At 47.8% G+C, this 17,089-nt stretch overlaps 1 protein-coding gene across 1 annotated transcript in view; it reads left to right on the top strand.

Moving 5' to 3' along the window:
- Positions 1-15,664, top strand: part of LOC147727253 (uncharacterized) — a 72,663-nt gene extending 56,999 nt beyond the window's left edge. The window contains exons 3-5 of the mRNA XM_086963600.1: positions 12,377-12,475; positions 13,219-13,341; positions 15,117-15,664. Of these exons, the coding sequence (XP_086819726.1) occupies positions 12,377-12,475; positions 13,219-13,341; positions 15,117-15,517 (623 nt within the window). The 3' untranslated portion in view covers positions 15,518-15,664. The remainder of the gene's footprint in view (positions 1-12,376; positions 12,476-13,218; positions 13,342-15,116) is intronic.
- Positions 15,665-17,089: the final 1,425 nt, after the last annotated feature.

The raw sequence follows: 17,089 nt of genomic DNA, 5'->3' as shown, positions 1-17,089 counted from the left end.
AAGCAAGTCATCAAAAACACAAAAAAAATTCCGCCTGGGATTTGGTCCAAAACACTTTTATCCGGTATTAGAGCTTCCCAGCAATGGCCCCAGAGCCGTCAACCCAGGAGAAAACGAGTAGAAGACCCCCAAACAGCCAAAGAGCAAAAGTACAAAAATGGGGACTTAGTCAATTTTTCACAGATTTCCCAAATCACTCCGCGCGCGCTCTGCAGCTAGGCCCTAAGTCCCCTCTGCCACCATGGATTTGCTTCAAACCTCTTGCAAAGTAAAGTATATATAGCCAGCAGTGCTCCCAGACCACGAAACTCACCCACAAACACCAGGAAGCCCCCCAAACAAGCCCCCGAAAACGCTACATAGAGCAAAATGTCAGAAATAGCCAAAAAAAAAATCGGCCTGGATTTTGTCCCAACCACTTCTACCCGGTATTAGACCTTCCCAGGAATGCCCCAAGACCCGGCAACCCACCCGCCAAGAAGCATAACACCCCCAAACAGGCCAAAAGCAAAATCTCATACTTGCAATATTTCTGGGCCTTCGGTCCAAACGCGCTGCGTAGCTAGGCCATAAGTCGGGGTTGGCACGACGGATTTCCTGAAAAGCAAATGCAATCAAGATTAGAGTGTCCCAGCAGTGCTCCCAGACCACGAAACTCACCCACAAACACCAGGAATCCCCCCAAACAGGCCCCCGAAAACGCTACATAGAGCAAAATGTCAGAAATAGCCAAAAAAAAAATCGGCCTGGATTTTGTCCCAACCACTTCTACCCGGTATTAGACCTTCCCAGGAATGCCCCAAGACCCGTCAACCCACCCGCCAAGAAGCATAACACCCCCAAACAGGCCAAAAGCAAAATCTCATACTTGCAATATTTCTGGGCCTTCGGTCCAAACGCACTGCGTAGCTAGGCCATAAGTCGGGGTTGCCACGACGGATTTCCTGAAAAGCAAATGCAATCAAGATTAGAGTGTCCCAGCAGTGCTCCCAGACCACGAAACTCACCCACAAACACCAGGAAGCCCCCAAACAGGACCCCCGAAAACGCTACATAGAGCAAAATGTCAGAAATAGCCAAAAAAAAAATCGGCCTGGATTTTGTCCCAACCACTTCTACCCGGTATTAGACCTTCCCAGGAATGCCCCAAGACCCGGCAACCCACCCGCCAAGAAGCATAACACCCCCAAACAGGCCAAAAGCAAAATCTCATACTTGCAATATTTCTGGGCCTTCGGTCCAAACGCGCTGCGTAGCTAGGCCATAAGTCGGGGTTGGCACGACGGATTTCCTGAAAAGCAAATGCAATCAAGATTAGAGTGTCCCAGCAGTGCTCCCAGACCACGAAACTCACCCACAAACACCAGGAAGCCCCCCAAACAGGACCCCCGAAAACGCTACATAGAGCAAAATGTCAGAAATAGCCAAAAAAAAAATCGGCCTGGATTTTGTCCCAACCACTTCTACCCGGTATTAGACCTTCCCAGGAATGCCCCAAGACCCGGCAACCCACCCGCCAAGAAGCATAACACCCCGAAACAGGCCAAAAGCAAAATCTCATACTTGCAATATTTCTGGGCCTTCGGTCCAAACGCGCTGCGTAGCTAGGCCATAAGTCGGGGTTGGCACGACGGATTTCCTGAAAAGCAAATGCAATCAAGATTAGAGTGTCCCAGCAATGCTCCCAGACCACGAAACTCACCCACAAACAGACGGAACCCCCCCTAAGAGCACCTCAAAGGCAAGCAAGTCATCAAAAACACAAAAAAATTTCCGCCTCGGATTTGGTCCAAACCACTTTTAGTGCTTCCCAGCAATGGCCCCAGACCCGTCAACTCACCTGCAAAGAGGTAGAACAACACCCCCACAAGTGCTGAGTCTTTCTTCATTGGGCGTAAACCAGCCCTCTGCTTTGATGGAAATAGGAGTCTGGAGGAGGAGGATAGAGGAGCATGTTCTTCTGAACTTGTGAACCTGAGGAATGCAGACTGCGGCACCTTCAAATAAATTAGCAAACAAGTGAAGACAGTTCTGCTGATGGGCTTGTTTTTGTGATTATCTGATTAAATATTGAATTATATTAACTGTGCACAACAAAGAAAGACAGACACACAGGAATAAAAGTGAATAAGGATGCAAAAGAAAGTTATTGATTCGTTGTCTCATTTTCAGGGCTCGAAGTCGGTATCACGGTCCAGGAATACGAATAAGGCTTCGTCATCATACTCTGCGAATTCAGGCAGGGTGAGCTCAGTGTCACCTGACAGAGTAGAAATTCCCTCATCTATGTTGCTGGCCACCTCCTCTTCATCCGGCACGCTCTCTCGTACTCTGAAATCTGGTGGTATGAGGTGCTGATTCATCTTGATCATTGTTAACCTCTCCACATTTTTGGGCGAGAGGCGGCTCCGTTTGGGAGTTACAATCCCACCAGCCGCACTGAAAACCCGTTCAGAAGACACGCTTGCGAGTGGGCAAGACAAGTAGTTTAAAGCCAGGTTGGTGAGCTGTGGCCACAATTCTTTTTTCCCATGCCAATACGCCAATGGGTCAGAATTAACATAGACCTCTGTTGAGTCATTCAGATAGTCCTTCACCATCGACTCAAGGTCCTCATCCAAGGTTCCTCCACTTTGCTTAGCTCTTGCTGTGCCTCTGACCTTTTGAGAACCAAGCCCACGCAGAGCTAGCCAATCCTCTTCAGCCTCCAATGTTTCTGTTGTCTTTCGTGCAGATGATCCGGTTGCCGGTGTCTTTAACGGCTGAGAGGTCACTTGTGCCACAGCCACAGGTGCAGAAGTGGATTGTTTTGACTGGGGATGGCCTGCTGATGTACTGCCATTTCCTTCAATTTCCAGCCGTTCTGTTTCAAACTTCTTGGCTGACAAGGCTAGCCAACGTTTGTACTTTGGAACATGTTCATCATCAAAAGGAAAGAATGCTTGGCCTGCCAGCGCCTTTTTGTAGCGTGGATCCAGAATAGTAGCACAAATGTAATGCTGTTCTGAGTGGATCTTTTTAAGACGTTCATCACCTTGTAGGAGCTCTAATAATTGCTCAGCCAGAAGCAAAGAGTCTTGGTTTTTGTCATCTTTTCCAAACACAGAACACACCTCCTTCAGTTGGTCCTCCAGCATGTACAACAATGGGATAGCTTTTCCCAAATTAGAGTCCTCCTTGCTGACTGCACGCGTGAAGAACTCAAAAGGACGAAGCATGCGTGTCAGGCTTTCAACTATGTTCCATTGCGGCCCACCCATCCTCAGCTCCTCTATACCCTCTTTAAAGAAATATTGATCGAGTCCCGTATACTGCTCATACAGACGCTCAAGCATGTAGAAGGTTGAGTTCCAACGTGTTACCACCTCCTGGATGAGTGCTTTCACTGGCATTTGACGTTGATATAGCAGGCTCCTCAGCTGCTTCCGGGCCTTAAAAGAATGCCTGAAATGCTTGCACATTTTTCGGCAGGTCTCCAATACACTGTACGCTGCACTGCCTTTATTACCCAAGAATTTTTGGACAACCAGGTTTATACAGTGCGCCAAACACGGCACTCTGAAATAGTAACCGTCCCTCATGGCCTTAACTATATTGGCGCCATTGTCCGTGGAAACATAACCAACCTTGCGTTTTAGTGGGGACAGACAGTTAAGGACCTTTGTGTTAAAGACATCCAAAATGTTTTCTGCTGTGTGACGTTTCTCCAAACCAAACATGGCTAGTGTTGCATGTTTCCGAGCACCTTTAAAAACAATGTTAGTGTCAACACCTGAGTTTAGCTTTGCTTTAGCCCCTGAAAAAGAGACCCAGTGTGCAGTGATGCACATGTAATCAGCGCCTGCGCCACTGGTTCACATGTCTGTTGTCAGATGTATAGTGTGAACAGCACTCTTCTGCAAAGCTGCCCCAATCACCTTCAGAACATCTTCATGTAGTGCTGGAACCGCAACTCGGGCAAAATAGAACCGGCTAGGAACCTTCCATTTAGGGCAGAGCGCTGTCACTAATTCTAGAAAACCAACCCCTTCTACAAAAGAAAAAAAAGGGAGAAGGTCCAGAGCTAGCATTTTAGCCAGCTTAGTGTTATACAGACGGGTCATTGGGTGGTTGCGTTCATATTGCGCTTCTGTAAACAACATCTTTTTAATGTTGCCCTGGACCAAGGATTTACGGGATGATGATGATCTCTTCGACCCAGTTACGCTCGCTGATGAACTTTTCCGCATTGATGTCTCACTCTCTCCCACACTCTTAGTGTGGCTCCCATGGGGTGTGCTGCTGACAGGGGAACTGGGTGTAAGTGAAGTGTTTGAATCGTCTTCTACCTCCTCGTCATCACCAGATGAAAAAACAACGTTTTCATTGCGTGCAATTGCGGCTTCCTTGATCGTGTGTAGGTGCGCAAACCATTGGACATCGTGCGTTCTCCTAAGATGACCTCTCTGGCCTCCGGTACCATAGTTGGAACCCAACTTACCACGACTAACTCGAAGCTTACAAATGCTACAAATGGCTACGTTTTCATTTTTTGGGCAAACACTAAAGAAGTCCCAAACTGGAGACTTGAAATGTCTTCGGGGGCCGGAGGAGGCGGCGATACTGGTGGTGGTGGTCCTGCTGCTAATGCCAGATGAAGTGGAGGATGTGGATTGCCGAACTTCAGTACGTTTTGCACTTTCACCACCACGAATTGAGGTCGAGGACGAGGTGGGTACCTTCTTGCGAGGAAGAAATATGGAAGCGGTAGGTTTTGGTGTACTACTTAACTCCAAATCTAATGATTCCATTTCCATTGCCTCCTCGCCGACATCATCATCACGCTCAGCAGCTTCTCGGGATAGGGTCAAAATGTCTCTTTGCTGCATGCCCGGTGGGGCTGCAGTGACCTTTGTGATGACTGGCTCGTCGTCATCGTGAGAGGCTTCATCACCAGCAGTATCTGTCACTTCTTGTTGAGCCTCATCACACTCCATAGGTTTGAGTTTTTGGACGACCTTCCTTTTACGCTTAGGTACCGGTGTCAGATCATGGTGTGCCTCACTGTCAGACCGCAGTTGTGGTTCCCAAGACAGATCACTTGCATCAGAACGAGGTGGGCTTGAAGAAGATGTAGACACCCCCCTTGATCTTTTCCTTGCTAGGGATGTGGAAGACAATGAATGATCATCAGGAGGAGTGGCTTCCAATGATACCTCGGCTTCATTGTCGATTTCCAAATGTGCCCCTACTTCGGGAGGAACAACTATTGTGGGCACTTGTGAACCTCCATGCACCTTTGCTTGCGCATCTCCTTTTGCTGCCTCTCCTTCCACATGTACTTGGGCGTGTACTTGCACATGGTGTTGTTGTTGCGGCTGTGGTTGTTCAACACTTGTCAGATGAGTTACAACAACCTGTGTTGATTCAGGGACATTGCTGCTACTTTCTTGCGATGAGCCAACATCACTGGTCGATGGTGATTGGAGAAGTACACTGACTGCCTCTGAAGCACTCAAGGGCTTTGACTTAAGTTGGCGTGGTGGTGGAGGCACTGAACCCAATGGAGCAGGGGTGCTGCTCCCAGCTTGGTCCCCAGCAGATCCTGCTGCTGCAGGCGTACTTTTTTTTTTGCTCCCAAAAAAAGTGGCGGGTGGCACACCAGCCTCCTTGGTAACTTGCTTCTTCTGCTCCTTACTAGCAACTTTCTTGCTAGAGGAGCTACGGAGAACTTTCTTTGGGGGCGGGGCCATCTTCTTCAGAGCAGGTCAGACAGCAGGCCGCAGTTGCACGAATTGTAGAGTTGTCTGAGGCCAGACGTGACGTCGCGTGACGTTATGCTGCACACACACACCGCTGCAGGACTTCTTCCTGGCACTGGTGGTTCTCTTGAGTCTTGTGCACCTAAAAAAAATGGAAGACAGAGGAACATCAGTTCAGTTATAGAGCACAAAAAAATCGAAAAACACTGCAAAATCAGCACAATCCCAATCCATCCATGCCCTCCATAATGTTTAAATTCAAGACAACCCACAGAAAGACTAGGCCCATGCAAGACTCACTACCCCTGGGCATAAATAAAGGTTGAAAAGTAGGCAAAATGGTTGGAGGCCTAACAACAAAGCCTGCATTCAAAATGGCCACTTGCCTGCCAGCACATGGCCAGTGCCTGTAGCTGCACTCAAAATGGCCACCAGCCACATGGCATGTCCCTCCCCATGAACACCCCCAAAAATCGAAAAACACTGCAAAATCAGCACAATCCCATTCTATCCATGGCCTCCATGATGTTTAAATTCAAGACAGCCCACAGAAAGACTAGGCCCATGCTAGACTCAAATACCCCTGGTGAAAAGGCCACAAGTACAGGCCCAAAAAACGAAAATCACTGAAAATCTGCACAATCCCATTCCATCCATGGCCTCCATGATGTTTAAATTCAAGACAACCCACAGAAAGACTAGGCCCATGCAAGACTCACTACCCCTGGGCATAAATAAAGGTTGAAAAGTAGGCAAAATGGTTGGAGGCCTAACAACAAAGCCTGCATTCAAAATGGCCACTTGCCTGCCAGCACATGGCCAGTGCCTGTAGCTGCACTCAAAATGGCCACCAGCCACATGGCATGTCCCTCCCCATGAACACCCCCAAAAATCGAAAAACACTGCAAAATCAGCACAATCCCATTCCATCCATGGCCTCCATGATGTTTAAATTCAAGACAACCCACAGAAAGACTAGGCCCATGCAAGACTCACTACCCCTGGGCATAAATAAAGGTTGAAAAGTAGGCAAAATGGTTGGAGGCCTAACAACAAAGCCTGCATTCAAAATGGCCACTTGCCTGCCAGCACATGGCCAGTGCCTGTAGCTGCACTCAAAATGGCCTCCAGCCACATGGCATGTCCCTCCCCATGAACACCCCCAAAAATCGAAAAACACTGCAAAATCAGCACAATCCCATTCCATCCATGGCCTCCATGATGTTTAAATTCAAGACAGCCCACAGAAAGACTAGGCCCATGCTAGACTCAAATACCCCTGGTGAAAAGGCCACAAGTACAGGCCCAAAAAACGAAAATCACTGAAAATCTGCACAATCCCATTCCATCCATGGCCTCCATGATGTTTAAATTCAAGACAACCCACAGAAAGACTAGGCCCATGCAAGACTCACTACCCCTGGGCATAAATAAAGGTTGAAAAGTAGGCAAAATGGTTGGAGGCCTAACAACAAAGCCTGCATTCAAAATGGCCACTTGCCTGCCAGCACATGGCCAGTGCCTGTAGCTGCACTCAAAATGGCCACCAGCCACATGGCATGTCCCTCCCATGAACACCCCCAAAAATCGAAAAACACTGCAAAATCAGCACAATCCCATTCCATCCATGGCCTCCATGATGTTTAAATTCAAGACAACCCACAGAAAGACTAGGCCCATGCAAGACTCACTACCCCTGGGCATAAATAAAGGTTGAAAAGTAGGCAAAATGGTTGGAGGCCTAACAACAAAGCCTGCATTCAAAATGGCCACTTGCCTGCCAGCACATGGCCAGTGCCTGTAGCTGCACTCAAAATGGCCACCAGCCACATGGCATGTCCCTCCCCATGAACACCCCCAAAAATCGAAAAACACTGCAAAATCAGCACAATCCCATTCCATCCATGGCCTCCATGATGTTTAAATTCAAGACAGCCCACAGAAAGACTAGGCCCATGCAGGACTCAAATACCCCTGGTGAAAAGGCCACAAGTACAGGCCCAAAAAACGAAAATCACTGAAAAATCTGCACAATCCCATTCCATCCATGTCCTCCATGATGTTTAAATTCAAGACACCCCACAGAAAGACTAGGCCCATGCACCACTCACTACCCCTGGTCAAGGCCCCAACAACAGGTCAAAAATCGAAAAACACAGAAAAATCAGCACAATCCCATTCCATCTATGCCCTCCATGATGTTTAAGTTCAAGACAGCCCACAGAAAGACTAGGCCCATGCACCACTCACTACCCCTGGTCAAGGCCCCAACAACAGGTCAAAAATCGAAAAACACAGAAAAATCAGCACAATCCCAATTCATCTATGGCCTCCATGATGTTTAAGTTCAAGACAACCCACAGAAAGACTCAGTCCACCCACCACTGAGTACCCCTGGGCAAAAGGCCCCAAAACAGCCCAAAAATCGAAAATTCCAAAATTTTAGTTGCAGCAACTGTAATGCCCCAAACAAACTTACTTGTAAAATTTCTAATCCAACAGTGATCCAAAGAAAGTCAAAAAGGCCTCAAATCCAAAGATCCAGCAGCATCCACAAAAAGTAATCCTTCCAGCTCCAGATCCAAATGAAAAGTGACCAGGAGATGGACAAAGCACTGGGAGGAGCCTGCTGAACAGGAACAGGAAGTTGAAGACTGTGGGGCACTTCCTTCCTCCCACCCCCCTGCCCCCCTCCCCAAAATGGACTCCTCGCTAAAAAAGTGCAGGCAAATGTCAAACTAAGGAGTTATTCACATAAAAATCATCATTTCTAGAAGGTTTATGCTGCTTGCTGGTGGATTTCTTGTGCAGAATTGCAAATTTATATTTTCGCTCGCCGCATCTCAAATCTCGCAATTGCGAAGTACCGCGAGACGTGATCTCGCCGTACTCGCGTTGACAAACTATCGCTGGCAAGCCGCGATGACGTAATCGCGCTCGCCAATTCCCGCGGGATCACACAGCAAGATCCAAAATGGCGCAGCACTCGCAAACTATCGAAAAAAACAACTCGGCAAACGATGATAAATGCCGCGCGCCGCAAAAATTGTATCACCAACGCCGCGCGCCGCCAAAAAAATCCGCTGCGTGCGAATTTGCGGATTTTGCGGGAAATTCGCAAATCTCGCGGATTGCGAATTTCCCAAAAATCCGCAAAATCCGCGAGCGTAACGGATTTTCCGCCCACACCTACGTAAGCATGGGCGAATTTTGCGGATCTCGCGTTCGCGAATTTTGCGGATTTGCGAACTCGCAATCCGCAAAATCCGCGGATTCCCGCGAATTTGCGGATTTTTTTTTTTTGTGTGTTCGCAATTGTTTCTGCCAGTTCGCGAGGATTTGGTACTAGTTCGCAATTGCGAACTTACTTGTCGGCTCGCAACGGTCGCGACTATGTTGTTTCTACGTCTGGTTCATCATCACAGCCTCCCAGCACCCTCTGTTTTACCACTGGCACCCTCTCTTTGACCCATGCCACCCTCTGTTACATCAATGCCACCCTCTGGTTCATCATCACTGTAGAAGATGGGGGGGAAAAGCAAGCCCACCTGCCCTGCTTGAACTGACATGAATTAATTTGGGGTTAGTTTATTAACAACACCTGCCCTGCCCCAACTGACAATAATGAATTAGGGGCTAATTAATGTGTCACTGAAAGAATTTAAAGTTCCAGCCTGGCACCTGCTTGTCTGCTCCTTTAGCTGTAAATCAGGACCTTTGTGGCATACAGTTAAGGTCAGAGCAGGGTCACACAATAGTTGCAAGCAGGCAACCGAATTCTGGAGGGCCCCCTCAGGAAGCACTACAAAGAATCGTTACAAATCATGAGGTTGACCTTTTGCACCTGCTCATTGCTTTTGCTTTTGCTGAAATCGTTTTTCGGTTTTTTTCGCGCTATTCGCGGGGCGCGGCGTCGTGCGAAACCGACCGCGGAAGCCGCCAATTCGTGCGAATGAGCATTTTATTTTTTTGCGGCTTGTTGTTTCGCGAGTTTTTTTGCAGTATTCGCGAGCCGCTTGCAGCGCAACACGCGAATTTACCCCAAGGTCGAGTACGGGCGCGGCCATTTTGTTTGCGTGACGTATTTCCGTTTCCGCCCGCTATGTATAATCTCACGCAGTAAGCGCATTGCGAGTAGAGGTTCGCACGAGATCGCGCGGGAAATCTAGAGGTTCGCACGAGATCGCGAGGAAAATTTCGCGCGAACTTACTTTCGCGCTCGTGAACGGGCACCGGCCATCTTGTTTTTCATTCATTTCCTGTGTCTGGGCATGGTGTTTAATCCTCTTGGTATCTTTGCCATCCTTTGCTTGTTTTCAGTTTTTTTTTTACGATTTTGCTTCTTATCTATCCCTCTCTTTTCCTAGCTGTATATTTTTGTCTTTTCTGCTATTTTTCTTTACTTTTAAACTACTTTTTTAAACTCTTTTCTTTTCTTCTTCCCTATCCTATTCTTTCTTAATTTTCTACTTCTTCCTACCTTACCTGCCCAGACCATGGTCAAGCCAGGCGCCGTGAAGCTGCCCAGGCACTTGAGGGCCGCAGCGGCGGCGGGGAGTAGTGCTGGACCCAGTGGCAGGACAGCATGCGGGAGATTGAGGGGGGTGCAGGTGACGCGACGGGAGATATTCAGCCCGGAGGAAGTGGGCGCGCTGGTCTACTTCGTCCAGCGCCGCCTGCCCAGGACCATCGGGGGAGGCGGCAGGATCGCGGCCGGCGGCTACAACATGCGGGAGCGCCGGAAGCGGTGGGAGAAGGTGTGCTGGGCCATATCCCACCTCTACGGGGTCCAGCGCACCTACAGCCAGGGCACCCATCGCTGGACGGACCTCCTGGACCGCGAGCGCGACCTGCTGGACCAGCTCGGCTTGGAGATCCCCGGGCTTGGTGAGTAGTAGTAGCCATTTAATCACTCACTACTATGATGTTTTCTCCTGCTCTGTGTTGTTGTATTGCAAATATTTGTTTTTTACATGGAGCAAGTCAATAATGCCGCTGATGACGATTACATTGTAGTTAAATTATATTTCAAAATCTTCTGTGCATTTCAGGTGCACTGCTCTCCTTCTCAGTGGCGTTGCTACTATGCTTATTTGTTTTCTATTTCGTGGTCTCATTGGCCTGAGTAACTATTATGTATGAGTGTACTTTACAGAACTGTGTAATGCTAGACACTAGGGGGCAGATTACATTTACAAGCCCCTTGCGCCACGTTTACGTTGCCTTGCGTGACGCAACAGCGGCGTAAACGTGCCGCATCCCTGCGAGTCATTTACAGCATGACGCATCTAGGGAGATGCGTCACGTTATAAAGCCATGGGCCTGCACCACAATGGGTGCGTTCCTAGTATGCAGGGTGGGCGGTCCAGCGGCTGTGCGCCTCGCAAAATTGCCTGCGTGAAATCTACAAGATTTAACGCAGGCACTTCTGCGACGCTGCTACGTCAATTCAATTCCTTATGTCTGCTCGAAGCAGGCGAAAGGACTGACACAGCATGTTAATTATTGGGTGGCCCTGAGCATTACTGGAGTTGCATTGCGTTGGCGACGTGACTCCAGCGATGCGCCGCTCTTACGTGACGAGATGCTTCACGCAAGTGCCTACCCTTGCGCCAGGGCGCGCCGCATTGTAAATGAGGCACATCTGCCGTGTCGCAAGGGTAGTTTTGCGTGACGCATTTGATCTGGCGCATCTCTGGAGATTCGCCAGAACGCGTAAGTAAGTATGCCCCTAAGGGGCAGAATTGCAATTACCGTCGCATTCCTGCAAAGTAGCAGGGATGCGCCATTAATTGTGCGGCCCGCTACCACCACCAAACATGGTGCGCCGTATTTGCAATGCGGCGCACCATGGGCCCAAAACGTCACCGAAGCTTTACTGCTGGAGTTGCGTCGCAACGATGGCGCAGCTCCATCAATGCTCTGGGGTACCCTATCTCCCCAATGCTGGGTCAAGCCGTACGTCTGCTTCAAGCAGGTGCAGGGTTTGTGTGACGCATCATTGTCCTAAAGGTGACTGATTGATATTTTGTAGATTTCCCTCAGCCACTATTAGGATGTGTTCCAGCGCAGGAATGCCCTCCCTTGCGCCGAAACGCCCCCTGATGGCGCAGGGCTTTATAACGGGATGCATCTCCCAAATGCGTCACGTTGTTATAATATTATACGCCGCACCATGGCGCCCTTTTTTGTTTAGCTGCTGCGTCACAAAAGTCACGCAAGAACGGCGCAAAAGAGCCGCAAGGGCTTAAATCTGCCCCTTCCTTTGTACCCCTGACAATAAGAAAAATAGTGGCGGTGGATTGATAGTTTGACTATTTAAATGACTGGTAATGTAGCAGGCAACTGTTAGTGTTGTCACTGATCTGACTGAAATCACAATGGAGTTTGTCTGTCACTTTGCGTCTTGCCTGCGGACTGCTGCCTGCCAGTCCTAGGTGAACGTTTCAGTACTTTGTTTAGTGAGTTACGAGACTTTCGAAGTCACAGGTCCGCAAATAAATGAAAAGTAACCATAATCAATATAATTTCGCGGAAATATTTTGTTATTGTTCTTTTGAAATGTTTGATTTGGTTGACATTGACAAGCAACAATCATCCATGTTTTCTGTTCTTTCTTTCATGTTGTACGTCAGCTCCCCCCAGGGGCGAGAGGAGGACACAGGAGCAGCAGGCGGCGGATGCTGTTCAACAGGGCCAGGATCGGGCAGGCGAGGGCTCCTCTGCTGGCCCCAGTAAGTTTTCATTTTAGACTAGTACCTATTTTTCCTAGCGTTCCTCATTTGACTTTTTTCAAAATTGTCTTTGCTCTTCTTGTAGACTGTATCTAAATTCTTATCCTGCCTCTACTATGACTCCCTGTGGTATTACTAGATTATTCTTATTAGTCTGTCTGTGTAGCTAACTAAGATTGCACGGTTGGCGAAACTCCCATGATTCTAGTCAGCAATAGCTCTATCAACTTAGTGCAGTCCTCTGGGATTGTCCATAATGTCTTTTGAAGTGTTCTATCTGGACTCATGCTTGCAAAAATTGCAAAACCTTTCGCTCAGTCACTCTAGTCTGGACCAAAAAACACAGATTGTATTTAAGTTTAAAAGCTTTATTAAAAGTAAACACATTTATTAAAATGAAGTCATAATAAAACTAAACGTTTAACTGATAATGGAAAAGTGGTTAGTGCTGACGATTAATTGAAGACATTTCTTGTGGTCGAGCCGAGCTCTCACCTGGTTTCAACTTGATCTTGTTGTTAGAAGTCCATCTTCTGTCTGTGTGGAGAAAAATGGTGCGTGTTAAAAAACAGCCTTCATCAGTTGTGCCAAAAAGTGCAGCAAGACAACCTTCCCTGGAAAAAGGGACATTTTTTTTAACTTTAACGTAGACAGTCACAAATTACATTGTTTTCACATGTCTTCATTCCTAGACCAAAGACTAGTGAGTGCTTTATTCTAACATTCTTAAATGTACTTTGTAGGTGGAACATCTGGTGGCGGGGCCAGTGTGGAGGTGGTGGTGCTCGACACGGAGGCGGAGGGCGATTCTTCAGGGGAGGAGGCGGCGGCTGTGAGAGTTGAGACGGTGGTGGTGGCGGCCAGAGGTAAGCTCTTATATATTCCTTACTTATTGAGATTGAAGACTAGCTGGGAAGGCAAGAATATGAGATGCATGGCTGGGTGAATGATGAAGCAATGATGGGTGGAAGGACAACAGCCTGGGTGGGTGACACAGAAACTGTATGTGTCCATATACCTGGATCATGCTACTATCTGACTCTTAGATAGCATATGTGTATCTAGAGCAGGGGTACTCATAGTACGGGTGGTGGCCCGGCAAGCCTTCCTTGGTGGTGCGCAGACCTTGCAGACAATCACTGCTCCCCCGGCCCCCACAGAGCAGAGGCTTTTTTGTATTTCACCTGTTAGCGCCCCTGCATCTCCACTCTGACAATCACTGCTCCCCCGGCCCCCACAGAGCAGAGTGGAGATGCAAGGCCACAAAGAGGTGAAATAGAACAAAGCTTCTGCTCTGTGGGGCCGGGCAAGCAGTGATTGTCAGGGTGGAGAAGCAGGGGCGCTACAACAAACAAAGCCTCAATAATATGTTAAAGGTCTTTTAAAGACCTGTTAAGTACTTTGGTGTTGTTGTCTGTGTGTGCGCGTTGAGGAAGCGGTCTCAACCCGGGCTGAAGGCTGACACAGATAGACACACACACAGTGAGATGACAGAGGGGGAGGGAGAGGGAGGGCAGGAGGGAGAGAGAGATGGAGGGAGGGCAGGAGGGAGAGCAGGAGGGAGAGAGATGTATGTAAATGCTGGGTCTGGTGGCTCAGTGGATGAGGGCATCTGCTGCAGGGACCTGTGTGCAACCTCATGGTCACAAGTTATCGTTTTGCTTTAGCCCCGCCCCCTCTGACTCCGCCCCCACCAGTGCGGCCCTCGGCCCCAAACTACACTGTAAATGTAGCCCCTGAGAGAAAGTTTGTGAGTACCCATGATCTAGAGAGAGTAGACGGTCAGTGGATGAACTAAGTGTAACTTTGAAGAGCATGTAACACTGCACCCGCACGTCTGTTCCAGTGTAGGAAAGGCAAGGAAAAGAACTTTTAATTTTGTCCAAATACTACCATAAATAGTAGCAGTAGTTTGTATTGCAAGCACTGCATAGATCCGGTTATTATGGTGGCCACTCCCTACCTCTCTTAATAAGTTTAGTAGTACTCAGTCATTCATGTGTGGATGTATCACTGGTCACTCAATAAAAAGCAAAGCACCTAAAGTCATCCCATATATAAGCAAAAACATCCCATGTGAAGTGATAGATAATCAGATTATTTATCTTCTTCAATTTTCCATTTCTAGTACTCATTTCCACTGTAGGGTGAAAGTTAAATTAATTAAGCAGTAGCCCTTGAGTTGTAACAGAGTATTCTCAGTGCCACCCGTAATAGAAAAGTAAGAGCTTCACCACCTGCATGTACTGGACGGGTACAGTAACGCAACGCAAGTCTAGGTCACTCCTCATGGCGTGCGTCTCTTTTTCTCGGGTGCAAGTTTACTGCGCTGGCATTATGCCGGCTTGCAGAAAATAACGTACCAATTTTCCAAAACAAGAGATAAGAAGAAGAATAAGACTGGTGTACTTTCATAGTAGACTCCAATGGAAGTCCACAGTGCTCGTAGAATTTGTTCCTTAAACTCCCACTAATGTTAGAGCAAGGATGAAGAAGTGTGAGGTTAGATAGATACTGGCCTCAATAGTTATGTAATGCGCTTGCAAGTTGCTAGTTGTACTGCAACACAAATTTCTGCTGAATGATTGAGTTAATCTTAAAGAGCATTGGTTACAGACTATGTCTTTCTTTCTTCATATAGATGCTCCTTCCAAACGAACAAGGAGGAAGGAGCTGGCTAGAGCGGCCCGGCAACGGAGGATCGAGGCCACTGTTGCGGAATATCGGCGGCTGGTGGCCCTGGAGGACGAGGAAAGTGTGCAGTCGACAACAACAACAACGTCGTCTGCATCGGCCTCCGTGGCCCCACGGGCTGCCACCCAGCACAGTGGTCCACCCAGACTGAGCCGGGCTGCCAAAGGCAAACGCCACCGCCGAGCAGCAAGGCCAACAGCTGCCTCTCACAGGCATTGCACCTGCAAGGCAGTGAAGGCACGCCTGCGCCGCACTACCCTGATGGTGTCCCGCCTTCAGCAGGAGCTCGCCTTGCTCCGCGAGGAGCATGATGCCCTGGCCCAAAAAGTTAACAGCATCCACCCATAGTGTCCCTTGCCCCTTTTTTAGAGACTTTTGGGGGGTGGGAATTGGGAGTTGGGTTTTTGGGGACTTTTGAAGGACAATCGTTGGGGTTAGGGAGGGTCTTGCGGGAGATTATTTTGTTAGGGATATAAATATACTTTTTCAAACTTTATCTGAGCATACCTGTTTTTTACTGCTTGCCTGGTGGGTGGGGGTTTAACGTTGACTGTTTTCCTGAAAGTTTAGTTCCATTTTCTTCCTTTAAGTGTAAATGCCCAAATGTTTTCAACACTAAGTGCCTCTCACAGACTAAGTGAAGTGAATCCAAGAGTCCTAGGACTTTAGTAGTACTACCTTCAGTCTCTCGTCTCTCGTACTAATACTCCATTATACCCCCAAACCACCAAACGCTTATCTTACCTGTAATTTGTGTTTGAAAGTAGGGCTAGACCCAGGGCTGGCTCCACGGGAAACACCGAATAAGGTTGGCAATCTTGGTCGGATAAAATTTCCTCATAGCGGTGGTACTAGTGGTGTGACACAGTGGCAGTTGCATGCCTATGAAAAAAAAGAAAATGAAATCTGGTTTGTCCTCCTGAGCAATTCAACGGTACAACTGAGAATATAGCAGGTGACAGAAGTACAGTAGAGCAGTGCCACATTGTAGCCTAACAAATGGTAAAGTATAACTACTAATTCGGTTGAAGTTCTTTCACATTAGCAATGGTTCTTTGTCAAGCAGAGTAAGAATATATCCTCGGATTTCTTCACCAGCCTGTTGCTATCACCTTATCCTCCCCAGCAAGTGTGTGGATTTATTGCTGTAATAATAATTTAGTCACACATCAATCAAAACCACACAGCCCGGGGGAAGAGGGTTAGGGTTTGAAAAATGGATGGGTACGGGGTTTTTGGGAAAGGTTTTGGGAGACAAGAAAAAATAGCACAGCATAGACAAACAATTGTGAACATAAACAAATCTTTGGGTACAAACCTATCCATCAATCTTTGAAAGTGCATGCACTACTGCATGCATGTCAGTGAAAAGTAAGTAGTACATTCGACAACTGTGGAAAGAAAGAATGCGACAGTACAGGGCCTGTGTGGAATTATTGATAACGATATTCAACATAAGGTCTCTGTAGCCAGATACCCGAGAGCCTTGCTGTTCACTATAAATCCATTCACAACAACACTCAATGGGGTTGGTCTGGAAGGTGTCAGGTTTACTCCCCGTGATCCAGTCGATGCAAATATGGTTCCACCTCCAAATGTCACCAACACCCAGAAGTGTAAACACAGGGTGTTTGAGCCATTAGGCGGGGGAGAAAAATAACAAACTAAAATAAAAAATGTGGGATGGGTAAAGGTAGGGTCAGCAGGGAAAGGATACCTGTAACAGAAGACAAGACAGGCATCAGTGAAGTGCTGTCCTAACATACAAGGCTACTCTCATATAGTCTCACTAAATAACCAAGGAAGTAGACAAGTACCTGAGCACCAAGAAAACATGACCTTGGATAGGAAATACTATAGCCCTTCTGCCACAATCTGTGAGGAAGGCCTAAGAAACACATAAACATATAGTTAACGAAC

The sequence above is a fragment of the Lissotriton vulgaris genome, chromosome 3_1 (assembly GCF_964263255.1).
Source record: "Lissotriton vulgaris chromosome 3_1, aLisVul1.2, whole genome shotgun sequence".
In the NCBI taxonomy this organism is placed as follows: domain Eukaryota; kingdom Metazoa; phylum Chordata; class Amphibia; order Caudata; family Salamandridae; genus Lissotriton; species Lissotriton vulgaris.
The sequence above is the reverse complement of the archived record's forward strand: the minus strand, read 5'-3'. Positions and strand labels throughout refer to the sequence as shown.